The sequence below is a fragment of the Artemia franciscana genome, chromosome 11 (genome assembly GCF_032884065.1).
Source record: "Artemia franciscana chromosome 11, ASM3288406v1, whole genome shotgun sequence".
NCBI lineage: Eukaryota > Metazoa > Arthropoda > Branchiopoda > Anostraca > Artemiidae > Artemia > Artemia franciscana.
This window is the reverse complement of record NC_088873.1, coordinates 3,728,112-3,744,993: the sequence shown is the minus strand read 5'-3', so window position 1 is coordinate 3,744,993 and position 16,882 is coordinate 3,728,112. Positions and strand designations below refer to the sequence as shown.

General features: G+C 35.2%; 1 protein-coding gene across 2 annotated transcripts in view; it reads left to right on the top strand.

Moving 5' to 3' along the window:
• The first annotated feature begins 571 nt into the window (after window positions 1-571).
• The window catches only part of LOC136032699 (girdin-like), a 149,073-nt gene continuing 132,762 nt past the window's right edge, over window positions 572-16,882 (top strand). The window contains exons 1-2 of one of the 2 annotated variants that reach the window (XM_065713004.1): window positions 572-756; window positions 14,408-14,662. In XM_065713004.1, the coding sequence (XP_065569076.1) occupies window positions 688-756; window positions 14,408-14,662 (324 nt within the window). In that variant the 5' untranslated portion in view covers window positions 572-687. The remainder of the gene's footprint in view (window positions 757-14,407; window positions 14,663-16,882) is intronic. The other variant, XM_065713003.1, reaches the window with a different exon arrangement.

Below are 16,882 nucleotides of genomic sequence, written 5' to 3'. Positions count from 1 at the left end.
AAGCCCTGAAAATAAGAAAAGGGTATACATAGTAGCCTAGCCTTGGAATAAAATTCAATATTGCATTTACGAAACTAAATATAAGCATTATAGAAACTAAATTTGTTTCTGATAATTGGATTCAGCAAACTCAACTAGCTAATTTCCTAGGCACAAAGAAGTCCCTACACTGAAATTTTTCCCCATGGCTCGTAAAGGAATATGTCCAAACTCTAAAACAATGCCCAGGCAGAAAAAAGTGAAGCACCCAACAAAACTTACCTTTTTAGAGTTACTGAAGATTACAACTAACCTACCCAAAGGTGATTTAAAACTATTTCTTCTTAAAAAAGCGTATGCATTAGACAAAACATTAAAGCTTTAGCTTATTACTTATAAGGATTTTGCTCAGATCTTGAAATAATTTCAAGATAAAAATCCTTTCGTCCTTTAAGGAAACGGCTTAAGTATTTGGCCATTATGACCAAATCCTTAAAGGATTTTTCCAAAATCCTATGCGTGTAAACTTGGCATAAGATAAAAAACGATACTACAACCAAATATTTGGTATGAATTTACGTCATCTATTTCTGAGTTTTGTTAGCAAACTATTCAAAATAATAAAACATGATTTTGCCTTGAATACTAGAATTAAAAAAAAATGTTTCGGGCAACAAAATGGTTTTGTGGCTGAAGAAATAGTAAAAGATGGACACTACACCTTTGATTTTTCAACAAAAATTACATGAATTTGTGGAAGAGCTTGATTATATTAGGGTAGGCTATGCAGCTTCCATTCACATACCCTTGACCTAAAATCACAAATATCAGGCTACTATATATGGAGCCTAATTTTTTTAAGGTGAATGTGCAGATTAGTGGCTCTCCATCAGGAGTAATTATGAAACAAAGAGAGACATTTTAGCTTGCTAATTTTATGTTTTTTTGATGGTTAAGGTCACATTGTAACAATAAACCTGCAACCCTCCTAGAGATCTCACAGATATGCAAGACTAACTGTATAATTTTTTCGCTTCTACATTCCTTATTTTGCTATTCTTTCCAATAATATAATTATTTCCATTGTTTGGTCTGTTGTAAAATTGCTTAGTCTATGCTATATAGACTTGAAGTATTCAGTTTAGTCTAGTGAATCTGTTAACTATTGAATTGAAAAATAGGCTACAATTTTAAATAAGCAGAAATTTAGATAGCCTGATCACATTAAGTCATGTTGGTCAGTGATATGCCGGGGCAGATCCAGGATTTTTCTTTGCAGGGGCACATAATAGGTTGCTAAAATAAACTAACAATCAAAGACATTTAAAGAGAACCTCAAAAATTATGCTGTTGAAGTTCTTTGAGTTGCTGTTGTGTTTTGGTGCCAACTTTAAATTGCTGGAGAATTATTCTTGTATTATACCTACCATGTTATTGCTATTACTAAGTGGGCTTAAATTGCATCTCTCCAGCACTCTCTAGTCCAAATGGTTTGTTGCTTGACCTTAACACAGCAACCAGATCTATTGCCATCATCAACTATAGAGCATCACAGTTCTTGCAACTGATTTGCTCCAAATTGCAAATTAAGGTAACTATACATCTTAGGCAGGTAGTGGAAATGATCACAAGTTTAATCTAAAATCTAGTGAGGATTAAATTTCTAATAAATCTGTTGAAGATAAAATGGTATAAAAATACTAGTACAAAAACAGTAATTTATACCCTTCCCCCCCCCCCAATAAAAACTGTTCACCAACTACAAAAAAATATCATATTTAATATTTTGTGTATAATCTTTAGCCTTTGTACTACTGACCATTATAGTTGATGAATTAAGCTCTTTATTGACAAAAAAATTGGTCTTGACCTATTCTTTGGAGTCATGCATTCTTTGCATTCTTTGTGACTATTTGTATAAGTCAAACCATTTAGCATGTTACTTAACTATATGGCATTGCCTAGTAATTATGATGGGAAATGAGAATTAAGATACAATCAAATACATACATAAAAGATTAAAAATTTACTACTAGTTTGTTTAGGGGTCTAAAAAGAAATAAATAGGAGACATTTAAATGAAGGTGTTAAGCATAGGCAATAAAACAGTAACTAATCACTATTTCTTTTTGAAAATAGTATTTTAAAAACAGTGTCAACTTTGATGAAATCTCAATAAATTGGTAATCAAAATTTCACTTTTCAAAACAGTGCAGCATATTTTCCCACTTTTAACAGTCTGATATATTTAGCTTAAATTACAGAATTCACAATTTTATAAGAAAAAGTATATTTTGCTCTTTCTACTCTTGCCTTATCTATCTATTACATGGTTAAGGTCTATCTCAGTATTTTGAAGTCCTGTCAGATTAGAGCTCTTTGTTAGTATTTCCTCTTCTTTTCATCCTAAAATAAGCAAATAAAGGCAAAAATCTCAGAAAAATATGAACTCTGACAAAGATGCAGGTAGGTATACACTTTAAACTAAGTATATGAGTCAAAATACTCCTTGAAAAACAAATAATTGTGTGTTTATTATCTTTCTATTTAATAATTGTAGATTGATGATTTAAATTCTCAGGGTTTCAAGCTGTGGTGGATTTTTAATTAAAAGTATTTCATATCTTGAAATTTTCAAATATTCAATTAAATTATTTAAATCTTGACATGTCTGTCAAAAACAAAAATAAATATTTGGTATTCAGCTTAGATTTAGTGTTAAGTAAGAGAATTGCCCTGAAATTTTTTTATTTAGAGACAACTAATTGAGGAAATATGATAGGATTGCATGTGCCAAAATAAGCATAAAAATCCTTGGGAGTATATATAGTTTTATGGACAATTATATGCAGCCCCTATGCATAAACTTAACTATATTTTGCAACTGGTTGGTATTGAGAAGGTGAGAAATTGTGAAGTAATATTATAGTTTTATTCCATTCCCATGGTTAACTCAAATGGTGTGAATTTCCATGGTTTTAAACTTAGAATTCAGGGATCCATCTATACCAGCTAGATAAAAAAAAACATAATTATTTGCCTTTTTTTCTAAAGAATTTTTTGAAAATCCATGTTTCTTAAATGACTACTCCAACCTTTCAAGGAGTATTTCAACTCATATGCTTTAAGTGCATAGTTACACAAAACTTTATTAAAGCTCAGATCTAAAGAGTTTGGCCTTTATTTTAATGTTTTAGGATGAACAGATTTAAAGATATGTTATAAACACAGAGTTTCAATTAGATGAAAATAGACAGTAAAGTGGCCACCATTAACTAACCAAAATCCAAAATATAAATTAATAATATCTTTGTCCTCCTCATGTAATTACTTTCTATTCTACAAATCCACCAAAAAACAACAATGTTGTAAAACCCTGCTTTGATAAAAAAAAAAAAAAAATCCAAATTTTATGAAAGCCAGAAAAAGTTAATAATATTAATTTATTTGCCTTTGTGCCATAGCAAGACTCAAAAGACAGTAAAAATGAGTCTAAATATTGAGTTTTTCAGTCCTATTGTGACAGTTCAATCCTGAAATATCACTTCAACAGCCTAAACAAGTTATAATTTAAAATTTTCCCTCCTTTTTAGTACAAAATGAGGATTTTCACCTCCCAGTTGGCTCATGTGGAAATATGGGCAGATTCCTCTTACAAATCTAAATATAATTAAATATTTTTGGGCTGTATAGATAATCAGTAAAATCCAAAGGAGACCACACAAAGTAAACAAGACTTTGTTTCAAACTTGTTTTCAAAAAGAAATGGTCTTAACAATTAAAAAATTACTTTTAATTCAACTAATAAAAAACAATTTAAAAAATACCTTTAAATTGTTACATTGCCAAAACCAGAGCAAGCAGTCTGAACCCCAATCCACCACTACGTTAGGAGGCACTCCCTCCAGCCCCTTCTAGTATCCGCCATTGGTGATATGATGATCTTGTAGCCCAGTTGCTGGTCAGTGAAAATAGTGTGCTGACTGGTCAAGTCAGCACACAGTATCAAAGGTTTGCCAGGTCAAGTTCTGGCAAACAGTATCAAATGTTTGCCAGGGCTTGTTGCACCATTTCTTGTTAAATAATGATTTAAATCACTCAAACTTAAAAAAAAAACATATGAATATTTGTTTGTATTATTTTTTTATTTTTTACAAGTTGGAGAAACATTGGGGGGGGGGGGGGGCTCAAATCCCCTACCACCCTGTATATGGCCTTGCTAGTGGTGATAAGCCAGTGTGGGTAATAATAGAAGTCAATCTAATAATAAAAAGAAATACAATAATCTGTTTAGCATAATTATGCTGCATATTGTAAAGTAACAACTCATTGTTTTAGTGTTTCTTTTAGTTTGATAGCCTATATGACCTATAGATATATATGGACCGTCAGGGGAAGAGGTTTAGGTGGGTTGCTACAAACATAACTTTAACCAAAAAAAAGCATAAAACTAGTAATTTAAAAGGCTTTGTTTTTCCTTTACCATGTCTCCTTCTGGAGAGCTGGTGACCATCTATACCTGCAAATATGGATGCAATCGGTTCCAGTCCCAAGATGAGGGGTCAGAGAAATTGTGCAAGCAAGTTCAACTGTTGCTGATTGTTGCTAGTATACTGATTACACATGTTTCTATTGCATTTCATGGTTAGCATGTCAAACATGTCCTCAAAATCCACACTCAATAGTTGATTGTCTATTTTGTTATGATTTACAATGGGAGTCTTTGGCTATTTCTTGTTCGACAAAACAGTCATACATTTTGAGGCACATTTGGTTCAATTCATGAAAATTAGGGAATGTATTCTTTTTAATCTAAGGGGAGCTAATTTTGTTTTTCTTTTTCAATTTATTCAGTGAAAATACCTAAAAATGACATTTTTTACTAAAAATACCTAAAAAAATCAAAATCTAAGAGGAAGGGCACACAATATCTTTTAGGATTTAATATTTGAGGTAATTGCTGAAAGTTTAACTCTCTGTGCTCAACTAATTTCTTGAAATGTCAACGAAAGGTTGTCCAGAAGGTGATTGTTTACTATAGTACAATTCAGGAGACAACATATCATCATCATTTTATTTATAACCCACCACAAAAAAAAGCTGAGCATGCCCAGAAAAAGAGAAGTAAAAGCAAGAAAACAAAAAGAAACAACAAAAAGAAAAACAATGTTTGACAGCTATGAACACAGAACAAACAGAAATGATCAAGGTTGGGAATACTCCTGGTATTTAGTAGACAAATCACTAATACTAATACAACATTGTTGTACTAGTATAATTGTTGTACAACATTGTTGTATTGGGGTTGCTGTACATATTACTAATACAACAACCCCAGCTGGGTTTGCCACTCAATGTTCTCTCTGCAGAAAAGAGTTACTTGTTTGTGGTGGCAGTCCCATCAAATTATTTGTAAATTGAAAGTAAAGCTGGTGAAATTCATTCCTCCTACCACAATTAAAAAACAAAACTAAAACAGACAGGATCAAGAGCAAGTGGGTAAGGAACTTGTAGTCTATTATATAATGAGATTGGTGTGCTTTACTGAGATAGGAAAGGTTTGAAGCAAGGGATGTATACACAGCCCAGATATTACAGGTCTACAGATTCTTTCAGGTTTGCTTTGATTGGCATACCAGGTAAGTAAGTCTACTAGCAAAAAAAGACTTTAGAGCCAGATAGAGTTACTGAACATTCGTTTCTTTTATAGTTAAACAACAGAATCAGTGTTTAATCAGTTTTAAAACTCAAACTGGTGTACTCATTCTCTTCTTGGAGATGCTCAAAAGCATCCTTGGAAAGTATAAAAAAAAGTTCAGTGAATCATCCGCAAATGTGACTAGCAAAAGATCAACTACTTTGAAGATAAATATATAGTTTAATTTATCCTGAGTACCAGTAACAAAATTATTAGGTAAAACTGGAGAATAACAAGTAATTACTCCAACATTGACACCTTTCATATGAGCCTTAAGCAAAACCTGCATCAATGTGTACAAGTCAAAAGCTGTTGTGACATAAAGTGCACATAAAATAAAAAAATTAACAGGGTCTTCTGTGTCCTTTAGCCCATTTATAAGTTAAAAGAGAGTGGGCTATCAACCTAAATCTCCCTGGTGCTCAAAATGTGATGAAGAGTTGAAGATTTTTATTAAACATCTCTTATCACACATGGCTCAAAGAGATTCAACATAATATATCAGATGGCAATGAGGCGATATGAACTGCATGCGAAAGGGTCTTTTTTGTACTTTGTTAAGGATGGGAGTTATTTGACCAACTCAAAATTCCAGAGGGGCGGCACCACAGACCAGGTTCACCTAAAAACAGAGGAGTCAAATGTTGCTTGCTTAAAGGACTGGCTAGTTGCAGGTGTGTTGCTAAAAAAGAGTCAGTTACCTCAAATTACTGTACCTTAAATTGCACATTTCAGCAATAAGGACAAGTCCTGTTAATGTAGGTCAATGAAAGTGATCATTAATGATGGTGACTCAACTCGTTAGGTGCATCCCATACTTTGAGCCAAGGCTTCCTACACCAGTCTTGGTCAACTGCAGACTTGAAGACTTCAACACTGGAAGACATAACAGCCTTCCGGCCAAGGGATTTGCACAGGTTTATTTTAACAATTAGATAATAATTTATTTGGCAGCCTGGTGTTAACACATTTTTGGTAAAGCTTCAAGGGTTAAACCTCTTCATAGGGTTTGGTAAACCTCTGGTATCCTGTAAATTTACTATCTGTAACAGGTGGGGAATCACACCCTGGTCACATGCTAACTTGTATGTCATTAATACATCTTCTCACCTACTTGTATATGTGAGAAATCATAATTTGAGTGAATGTAATCGGGTAGGATGTGGAAGATGTTGAAATCTCTTTATGCATTTAATCCCCTGTCTTTGGACAGATTTAAGAGCCATATATTTTGTTTTATTCATTGGCATGGCAATGCACATTCCATATTCCAATCTAGGTCTCACCAGGCTCTTGTGGAGTGTTTCAACTGTTGCTGTGATTAAGTTTTATAAGCAGAGATTCAAGTTCAGTCTTATCTACTGTTATTGGAGACACTTGAGTGTTTGTTATATAGTGTGATGGAGTTGGGAGGGGTTAGCACTGCAGGTGTGAATACTGGCATAAACTGGTGATTCTAGGCATCAGGGATTTTTTTGGGGTCATTTGACTGGATTCCATTACAAATAGCTTAGTAGCCGTGTGTCTACCCAGCTTATGTGCAGAGGAATATTTCCAGAACTTCTTGGGGTTGGTTTTTGAGCTTTGACAGTTTCCTCTTCTTGTTCCTAGCAATTTTTAATTCTCTAGTCATAAAATGGAGAGTTCTTGGTTTGTGTCTATGCAGGATAGTTATGTTTTTATTAACAGTGTCAAACAACACATTTTTCATTTTTTCCTACGTCTCTTCTGCCTCCATAAATTTGACAAATGACTAATCACACTGACTGAGTTCATGCCTGATTTGACTGTAGTTTTTGTATACAAGTTTGGTTAGGTTTGATGTCTGTGGGTACAGTCAAAATCGGTGTTTTATTGCAGTGCGGGTGCTGTTTCGAGGTGGAGATTGTGATTCTATATTAATGATTGACTCAGGATCATTTACCAAGACGAGGTAAATGAGTGAAGGTTTTTTTTTCTTCTCGAAATCTTGTTGGAAATGTCACTGCCTGGAATAGTGATTGTTCCTCTAAGCAGTCCAAAAAAACTGCTTTACTGTCTTGCTTGTTTGGCCATATCCCTCAGCTCACTCAATCCCAGGTAAGTTAAAGTTGCCAAGTATGAATAAACTCTTAAATTTTCGGGCAGTGCTACCAATAGACCAATGAGTAGCCAAGAGTGAGTCCTCCACACGTGTTGAAGTAGGACTCATGTAAAAACAACCAAGTACAATGGGACCCTAGGTAGGTTATATATATCCAAATTTATTCTATCTATGGCTCATACTCTACCTTAGTATCAATTATGTCTACCTAGAATTTATCTTGTACATATGGTCACCAATCTGTGTCCTGAGATCTGTATTTGAGTTTCAGTCAGGGGTAGGGAGGTTTGTTTTGATTTTACAAAATGCATAAATATATCCCTTATTTGGAGAGAGGATACATCTGATCTCATGAAATTTTGCAGTTAAGCTATCGACATTATTAAAATAACCTTGAGTCCAGCAATGTTCTTGCAATGGCAGTCGTCAGAATCGACACTATGTCTGCTAGAAGGCACAGAAGTCTCTGGGTTTGCCTCACTACTGTTATTACTTGTAAACGCTTTACACTGGTTTCACTGAAATGTATACACGGCTTCCACAAAGTCCCTAAAATTGAGTGAAGGTCCCTATTGATCCCTGAAATCGATAAAGGTCTCAAAAGTCCCTTTTCTTGCTTTGGTTTAAAGCTCTGTATCCTGAAGGCTACAAATACCTGTGAGTATTGAGATTGTTTGTTTTGATTGAGATTCCTGGAACCTGTTTTAGCTTGTCTAAGAAAGACACAACTTATTGTTACATAGGCTACAGCGTTACTGTCTGCAGATAGACTAGTAGTCACATAAAGGAGTGACCCCCTTTTGCCTTTGGAGTCAATAGGCTAGGAGGTGGCAAGGTTTGGTTGGCTTTGTTAATTAATTAGAAAACTGTTCTGAATGTCACTTTGTTGCACACAGAAGAATAAAAAATAAGGGAATGGTTTGAAGTACAAAATACAAAGGAGGCTGTGTTAAAACCAGGTTTCTTGCACGATTTTGAGCTTGTATTCTTGAATTATTAGACTACTTACTAGTGCCGTTTTTTATTTGAATACATTTCTGGTAGTAGCCTATTTGTTCTTCTACTAACTTTTCTTCTTTTTTTAAAGTTTATTGTTGGAAGTCTCAATTTGAATCAGAATGAGGAAGTGCAAATTCTGGCAGACTTGGTTGGAATAGAAAGATACGATGGGACACCAAATGAAAGAGTGGTTTTGAGCCGTTCCAGGAGATGTGTGCTCTTTCTACTGTTTTATTTGCAATACTGTTTTATCTTGTCTATCATAAGGACTCCTATGCTTTACTGCGGAACGCCAGAACTGCTGAACATCAGAAGAATGTTACCATAAAGCTAACGCCCGATCAGCTTCATCTCTCGACAGCGTCTTCCATGGAGATTGGTGAACCGACAAAACTGCTCATGCTCATAGGTGCCTTCGTAGTGTTGGAGGAAATAGCAGTTGCAGAAATTACATGGGCTCCAAAGATGATTGAGTTTGACCATTTTGGAAAATCCGCAGACGAAATAGGAGATATATGGAAGCATTTTCAATGATACAGTGGAAAACAAATTCCATAAAGCAAACCAAGTTTGCTTATATTTTAGCCGAAGCTCTTGGACTCTATTTCTGGAAGATGACCCTTGATTAAGTCGGCAGAAAGCAGTTGTTGAAAACGTTAAGTTTTCTGCATGCTTATGAAGTTTCAAAGCCAGTTTCTGCTTACAGTTTATTATATTCTGCAAGGAAGTTACCCATCGCGACGCAAAAAGACATGTTAGTTGACCAGTTTAAGCTAGTCCAGTTAGCAGGATTTTGAATCCAGGCATCGGAGCCAGGAAGGATTGACAACAAGTGGAAAAACATGATCAAGGGAGGAAAATATTCAAACTTGTTTGAAGTCGTAAAAAATGCTTTGACCATTTCACATGGGGGTCTGTCAGCATTAAGCGGGGTTTCTCCCTTTCCAGGCGAGTTCTCAGCAAAGAAAAAGTCCAATGAATGAGCAAACTTCACTACACTTGGAGGAAGTGCGCAAAATATTGTTGCTGCTGAAGACTTAATAAAACTGGGCAAACCCACTAGAAAGAGCTATGATTTGTACCTACAGCAGGAAAAAGTTTTGAAAGAAAGAACTGAGAAAGAGCGGTAGGATTTGGAGGCGAGAGAACGGCTGAGAGAGCAGCAGCTTGCTAAAACCTCTTTGAAAAGACAGACAATAGAGACTCACGAAAAATCTCTCAAATAAAAAAAAAGAAGAGTTTGGTTCCAAGGAACAGACTACAGACGAATTACTGAAGGAAGCTCATAAACGGCTCAAAAAAGACACAGAAAAGAAGGACACTGTCAAGATACAGCTAGTTTAGGCTCTGAAAGATGGGACTCAAACAACCAGCAGTAGTTAGAGTCAAAGGAACAGTTACTGATAACATTTCTGTTCCAGTAGAAGGCAGTGCAAAAAGTGGAAACAAATAGGATGTGAGTTCTAGTTATCATACCCTTATCTCTTTCATCATATTTTGTATTCGAAAATGAAATGTTAAGAAAATAAAAGAAGGAAAAAGCTCCTCCCTTAACATGATGATTCCCAGATGGCCAGTTACTTAGTTACCACTTGGCCTCTCATCGTATTGAGATGTCTGCAAATCATCATTCCCATTTGTCATTTGCTGTTGTGTCACTGGTTTCTGTTTCAAAAGCTTTCTGAAAACTGAGTTTCGGGGTCCAACCCACTTTTTCTAGATACTTTGGTACTCAGGCTATGGCAGGGCTGATGTTTTTCCAGACTTTGGAGAGGTTTCCACTTCAGCAATAAGGATCACATTTTCTGAATCAGCACTAAATTATGGTTCCTCAGAACCTGATTGAAATATCCTTTTCGTACAGAGCCTCAGGTTGTTGACTAAGCCATCTTGTGGGCGACCGCAGCCTTTGGAAAATGAAAGCTACTGTTTAGCTGAATTACACACATTTACCAAAGCTCCATTTTTGTAGGCAAATTTTATGGAAAATAGTTTAATAGCAAATTTAGAAGACTTGAAAAGTCTCTATTTCTAGAATTACCTGTCTTCCCCAGGAAGTAAAGGCAAAAATACTTTTATTCCAAAATGGCAATTTTCCTACCTTACCAATGCCTAGCCAATAGTTTCTGATCATGTCATTTTTTTTTTTAGTGCATTAAAACTCTTGTTAATCAAGAGTTAATCTTTTAATCAAGATTTTCAGGAATAAATGTCAAGTTAGAAAAAAGAACAATATAATTTTGATCCACTAATAAAACATTTAAACTAGCAAAGCACACTTAACAAGGTCACAAACTCGACTGACTAGATGCATCTGACCGTTTCAGTTAAACCTGCCGGATTGAAAGCTATGTTTGACTGCAGTTTGATTTGTCGCAGGGGTGCTTTCATGCTCGCGAAAAATTTCTTTTCCAGGGAGTTCTGTAGAAATTTTTAAGCGAGATATTTATGTTTAATTTTTTATTTATTTCAAAAATCTGTATCACAAGCCCACAAAGGGCCGAATTCAGGCTTCAGAGTCGACAAATCATATGGTTGCACTAAAACTGGCAAAAATCTAAAAAACAAAAACGAAAAAGAAAAATCATAATTAATAATCATTTATGAGTCAATAATTAAACTGTAATAAGTCAATTAAAAACTTAAAAAGATAAAAAACTGGTCAAACTAAACTTTAAACAGATGAAAGTCAGAAAAAGAATTGAAAGAGACATTAAAAAAGGAGGAACGGGTGGCAAAATAAGCGAATATATTCAGAAAAGACAAGATATAAATGATATATATATATATATATATATATATATATATATATATATATATATATATATATATATATATATATATATATATATATATATATATTAAAAAGGACACTAAAAAGTTTCAATAATTTAACTACACAAAGTCAATAAAAGAGTTAAAAAGATAAAACTGGTCAAAAAAGGGGGGCAAAAATAAGTGAATAAACAAAAAAGAGAACGAAATATAAAATATATAAAGATTAAAAGGGAAACTGAAAAAACAAAAGGGGGGACAATCAAATAAATGCAACAACCTGGGTAGCACCATCAGCCAATAAGACAAAGAGAGAGAAAAAAAGGAATAGACTAGTGGGATATTTTATTCATTTTTTCCGTGATGAAGAGGACAAAAGTGTTTTCATATCTGGAAGTAACACAGCGAATTGGGAGGGCAAAATAGGGATGGGCTCAGAAACAGTTCGAGGTGGCCGTAATTTGGATGGGGAGTGACGTTTGGGGAAAGTACTTGCCATCTGAGGGTTTTTTATTGCATTTTTTGCAAAACGGAGGCACAACGAAAACCTCCTTCGCTCAAGGGTTTCCAAACTACGTTGTTTTTAGCTACAGAGAGCATGGCACCTTACCTTCTTTGAAAATTATTTGCAAGGCTGTTTTTTGGATTGATTCAATTTTTCCGATTCCTTGCTAGAGATACCAGGGTGACAAAATGGACAAGCATATTCGAGATGCGATGTCTTTAACGTGGATCACTTTAAATTTGAAGAAGTTGTGATGCCAAGTAGTTTAAATGAGGAGATAGAAATTTCAGGAGGGATAGGATTAAGAAAGCAGGGCGAGGATTTGATGAACCAAATTGGTACTGTCATGAACTTAGAGGGGTTCACTGTCAAGTCTAAGTCCAAGGCCTCATCTCCAATTTCATTGAGGGTACTCATACGGTCGCTTATTAAATTTCTGAAGCATGTTTCAACAACCAGTAGGTCATCTACAAATTTCCATCTGTCAGGAAATTCCTTCGCGAGGCTGTTAACCATGACTGAAAAAAGGAGGGGACCTAGAAGAGCACCTTGGGGTATGCCATTGTGGACTGGGAGAGGATTCGGATACTGATTCTGGTATTTGACAACCTGCGATCTATTTATAGAAGGAGGCAACCAATTTCGCTAGTGAGGGATCAATATTGAACTCGCTAACAAGTTTCTCCATTAAAATATTGTGGTTAACAAGGTCAAATGCTTTCTGAAGGTCAATAGAAATTAAATTTAGCCAGGAATTAGGCTTTTCGAGGATTTTCCCGATGTGGTCAATAAGAGAAACGAGGTAGTGTGAAGTAGAAGTGGATTTTAGGCTCCTGAATTGCCTCAGCTCAGTAAGAGGTAGGATTTTTTTTCCTTTAGCCAATCTGCAAGGAATCCTTCATAAAGTTTCGAGAAAATAGGAGTAAGAGTAATAGGAAGAACGCCTTCAAAAATAGGTTATGATACCCTGTTTCCAAATTGTTAGAATTCGCCCAGAATCGGTAATCTCGTTAAACAAGAAAGACAAGGGCTTAGAAAGGAAGTCACCGAAGGCACTAATGAGAGGAAACGCGATATTCAAAGGACAAACACTTGTTTTTCTTAGTTTTTCAATTCTTCTTTCTATCTCAGACGGGAAACAGTGGGGAAAGAAGGGGATAGTCCTGTTGGTAATTGGTCGGACAATGCTGGAAGGCTCTGGACAATGGAAGTAATGAATTTATTTAGATTATTGGTAGTAACGTCAGGGGACTCGGTTAGATTGAAGTTAGGCTGCTTAAGCCTCCTGCCACACAGCTTTTTAACCTCGGAATACCAATTTTTGGTTTATTAGTGAACAATGCTTCGACCTTATTTTGTAGCACGATCGTGCCAATTTACGAATTTCTCTTTTAATTGCTTTTCTTAGTTTATTGGCTCCACCCAGTTTGCCATTTTTGAAAAGCTCAACTTAGGTTCTAATTAGTGTTTTTATAGTTTGGTTAATAAAGGGTGCATCACTAGAGCACCTTTTAAATCTTTTTTTCTGGGAAATAAATTTGATGTTTATCTATTAACGTTTTGTGGAACGTAGCCATTTTCTCATCAAGATTTTTTAAACTATAAATATCAGACCAATTTTCAGTATTCAGCTACATACCAAAGAAAGAAGACCAGAATTTTAAAGAGGGCGATAAGTGCCATATGTTATTGAGAAAGAATGCTTAAAATTTGAGGAGGGGGATAAAAGAATCAAAATATGACAACTCCCACCTAATGGGGCAAAGCTGAGGGAGGGCTGTTAAAATTATACATAGTAGTTACATCAAGAGAGGTATTTCCCAGAGTCGTTGGTATTTTAACAATTTGCTTCACTTTAAGTGAGGAGCAAAAAGAATTCATTTTAAGGTCGTTGGCATCGCCAAGTAAAGAGGGGCCTAGGATTGGGGTACTTAGAAATAATAAAATCTGCTCTTGTCTACAATTGCTGGATGGATTTACGTTTTGAATCGATATTTGATTTGGGGTGTAGTAGAAAATAGCTATTGTAATAATATTAAATGGACGAGGGAGTACTCTTGGTCTAATACTTAGCCAGAGGATTTCATCATACTCGGGTAAACTAGGGACTCGAATAACCTTTGGGTAAAGGTTACTCTTAGTAAGAACAAAACACCGCCACCTTTTTTCTGATTGGGTGGTCTGAAGGACGGAGTTTAGTAAACTCTGAATAATTTGTTCATTTCGAAATTTTTAAGAGTTGATCTGACCATTGAGTGACCGAGATCTATCATTAGCGAAATTATGACCTAAATAACACATTTTAGTACTTCCCGTTCCTACCAGTTGTTATTCAGTCTGAAGCAAGACGAAAATTTGTATCTTGTAGAAACTTTACAAATCATCACAAGTTGAAATACAATCGTTGACAAATAGGATTCATGAGCTAGAAAGACTATTGGAAAAGGAGCGTTCAGCTAATCAATCAAATGAGGTAGAACTAAAGGCAGCTTTAACGGAAGCTCAAGTGTCAAAGTCAGAGGCTTTCTCTAGGGCCACTGAAGAAGTAGAGAGGCTAAGAATACAGCTTTCTGTTTTGGAGAAGGAGCTGATGGATTCTCGAGAGCAGTCTAGACAGCTTCAGGTGAGTTGAATGAAGAATATTTTATTTTTAGGTGGGGGGAGGGATCAATGGATACAATAACCCTCAGGTAGTTTCAAAAAAGGTCTGTAGCAAGATACAAAATTTCCAGACCACTGAAATAGGATTCCAGGCAGCTTTATCGGAAATGAAAATGTTTAAAGTGAAACATCTTTTGATGGGACACAAAGAATTAAAGAGGTTAACAATACAACTTTCAATTTTTTAGAAAGAGCTGATCATTTCTTGAATAAACAGATTCTGGTGAGTTGGAAGCAAAATATTTCCTTTTTTAGGGGGGGGGGTGCATCATTGAATACAGTGATCTCCATTTAAGTTCAAAATTGATACTCAAATGCACACGTACACATATGAGGAAATTATGCCTGAGACTGGTCTGTAGGAACATCAAAATTTTTAGACCAATGAAATAGGATTACAAGAAGTTATAATGGAAGTGAAAATTTAAAAGGGAAAGATTCATTGTTGAGCCACTAAGAAGTAGAGAGGTTAAGAATATAACCTGCAGTTTTTAAAACGCTGGTGGTTTCGTGAAGGCAAACTAAGCAACTCATGTGGAGCGAGGTTCTTCCAGAGATTAGTGTTTAGTAATTTTCAAATTATCGAACAGTTCGTGGTAACGAACTGTGATTAAGGGACGACGCGGCTCAATTGTAACTGAAACTAAAAAAAAGGGAATTTTGAAATCAATATGTATATCCAATGAATTGGCTTATTATACTGATTCCAAATATATAAAGTTCATTAAATTTAGTGTTACTAATCAAAGACTATGAGCCTGAGAAAATTCGCCTGATTTTCAAAAAAGGCGGAAGCGTACTCTAAAAGTCAATGAATCTTAACGAAAATCACAACATAAGAGAACTCTACTGTCGAGGTTTCAGGCTCCTATCTGCAAAAATGTGTATTTTTTTGGTAGAAGAAAGATCAGGGATGCGTGCTTATTTGTTGTTTCTTTTTGTTTATTTTTCCCAGGCGTTATCGTATCGAGCCAATAGTCCTAGAATATTGGAACAGGGCTCATTCAAACAAAAATTAGAAGTTCTAGTGTCCTTTTTAAGTGATCACAAAAATTGGAGGGAAGCTAGTCCCCCTCCCACGCCCCATTTGTCGTTTGGTCAAAATTTTGAGATAGCCATTTCGCCCAGTATTGTTGAAATGTCTAATGATTATAACTTTGGAGAAACATGACCCACCACTGCCCCTGGGGAAGGTCTTTAAGTTATGAAATTTTTCCATTGTTTATGTATCGTATTTCTTAATGGTAAGCATGCATACGTTTTTGGGTTTAGGTGGGGGGGTTTCCAAGGGAAGGGAATTTCCTGTATGATGATCTTATCAGGGGAAGCTTTACACGGGGAGACTTTTCTAGAATTCCTATATGGAATTCATTTCATTTGTCTTGCCTTCTCTTTGCCGACTCAGTTTTGCATGTGGAGATGCTAAGGGTAATTGTTCAGGAAAAACTTTGACCGGTATGAATTTTATAAATGGTCTTTCCTTCGGGGGGATTATTCCATGGAGGGGCAGATTGTTATCCATGTATTATTTAGGAAACGATCAGAAATTAAATAAAAACAAGTTTTTTTCGACTGAAAATATTGAGCAACATTCAAACTTGAAACGAACAGAAATAATTACGTATATGAGGAGGGTTACCTGTTCTTTGCGCTAAAGTTCGGCTTTTTGCCCCAATTCTTTAAGAACAAATGCTGAAACACAAAGGTCGTTTTATTAGAACAATAAGAAGTTTTTTAAAAGTACTAAAAACTTTAATGTGAAGAGTGAGGTAGTGAGGAAGGGGCAACCCCCCTCATATACGTAATAATTACTGTTCGTTAAGTTTGAATGTTGGTCCCTACTTTCAGTTGATTTTTTTTATATTAAATCAGCCAAAGGAAGTAGGACTGAAGGAAGCTTTAAGTGAAGTAGAAGTGTCAAAATAAGAGGGTTTTTCTTGGGCCGCGAAGAAGTAGATAGGTCAAGAATACAACTTAAATTTTAGAGAGCGGGTTAGTGATTTCTCTAGGGCAAATAAAAAAAAAACAAAAAACTTTCAGTTCAGTTGAATCACAGACTTTACTTTCTTGTAATAAGGTGAATTATAGTATCATATCTTAAGGTAATGGTTACACCAATAAGATAAAGGTTTGTGAAGTACCTTCAGGTTAAATTCCTTATATATTCTCTTCCATAGACTTT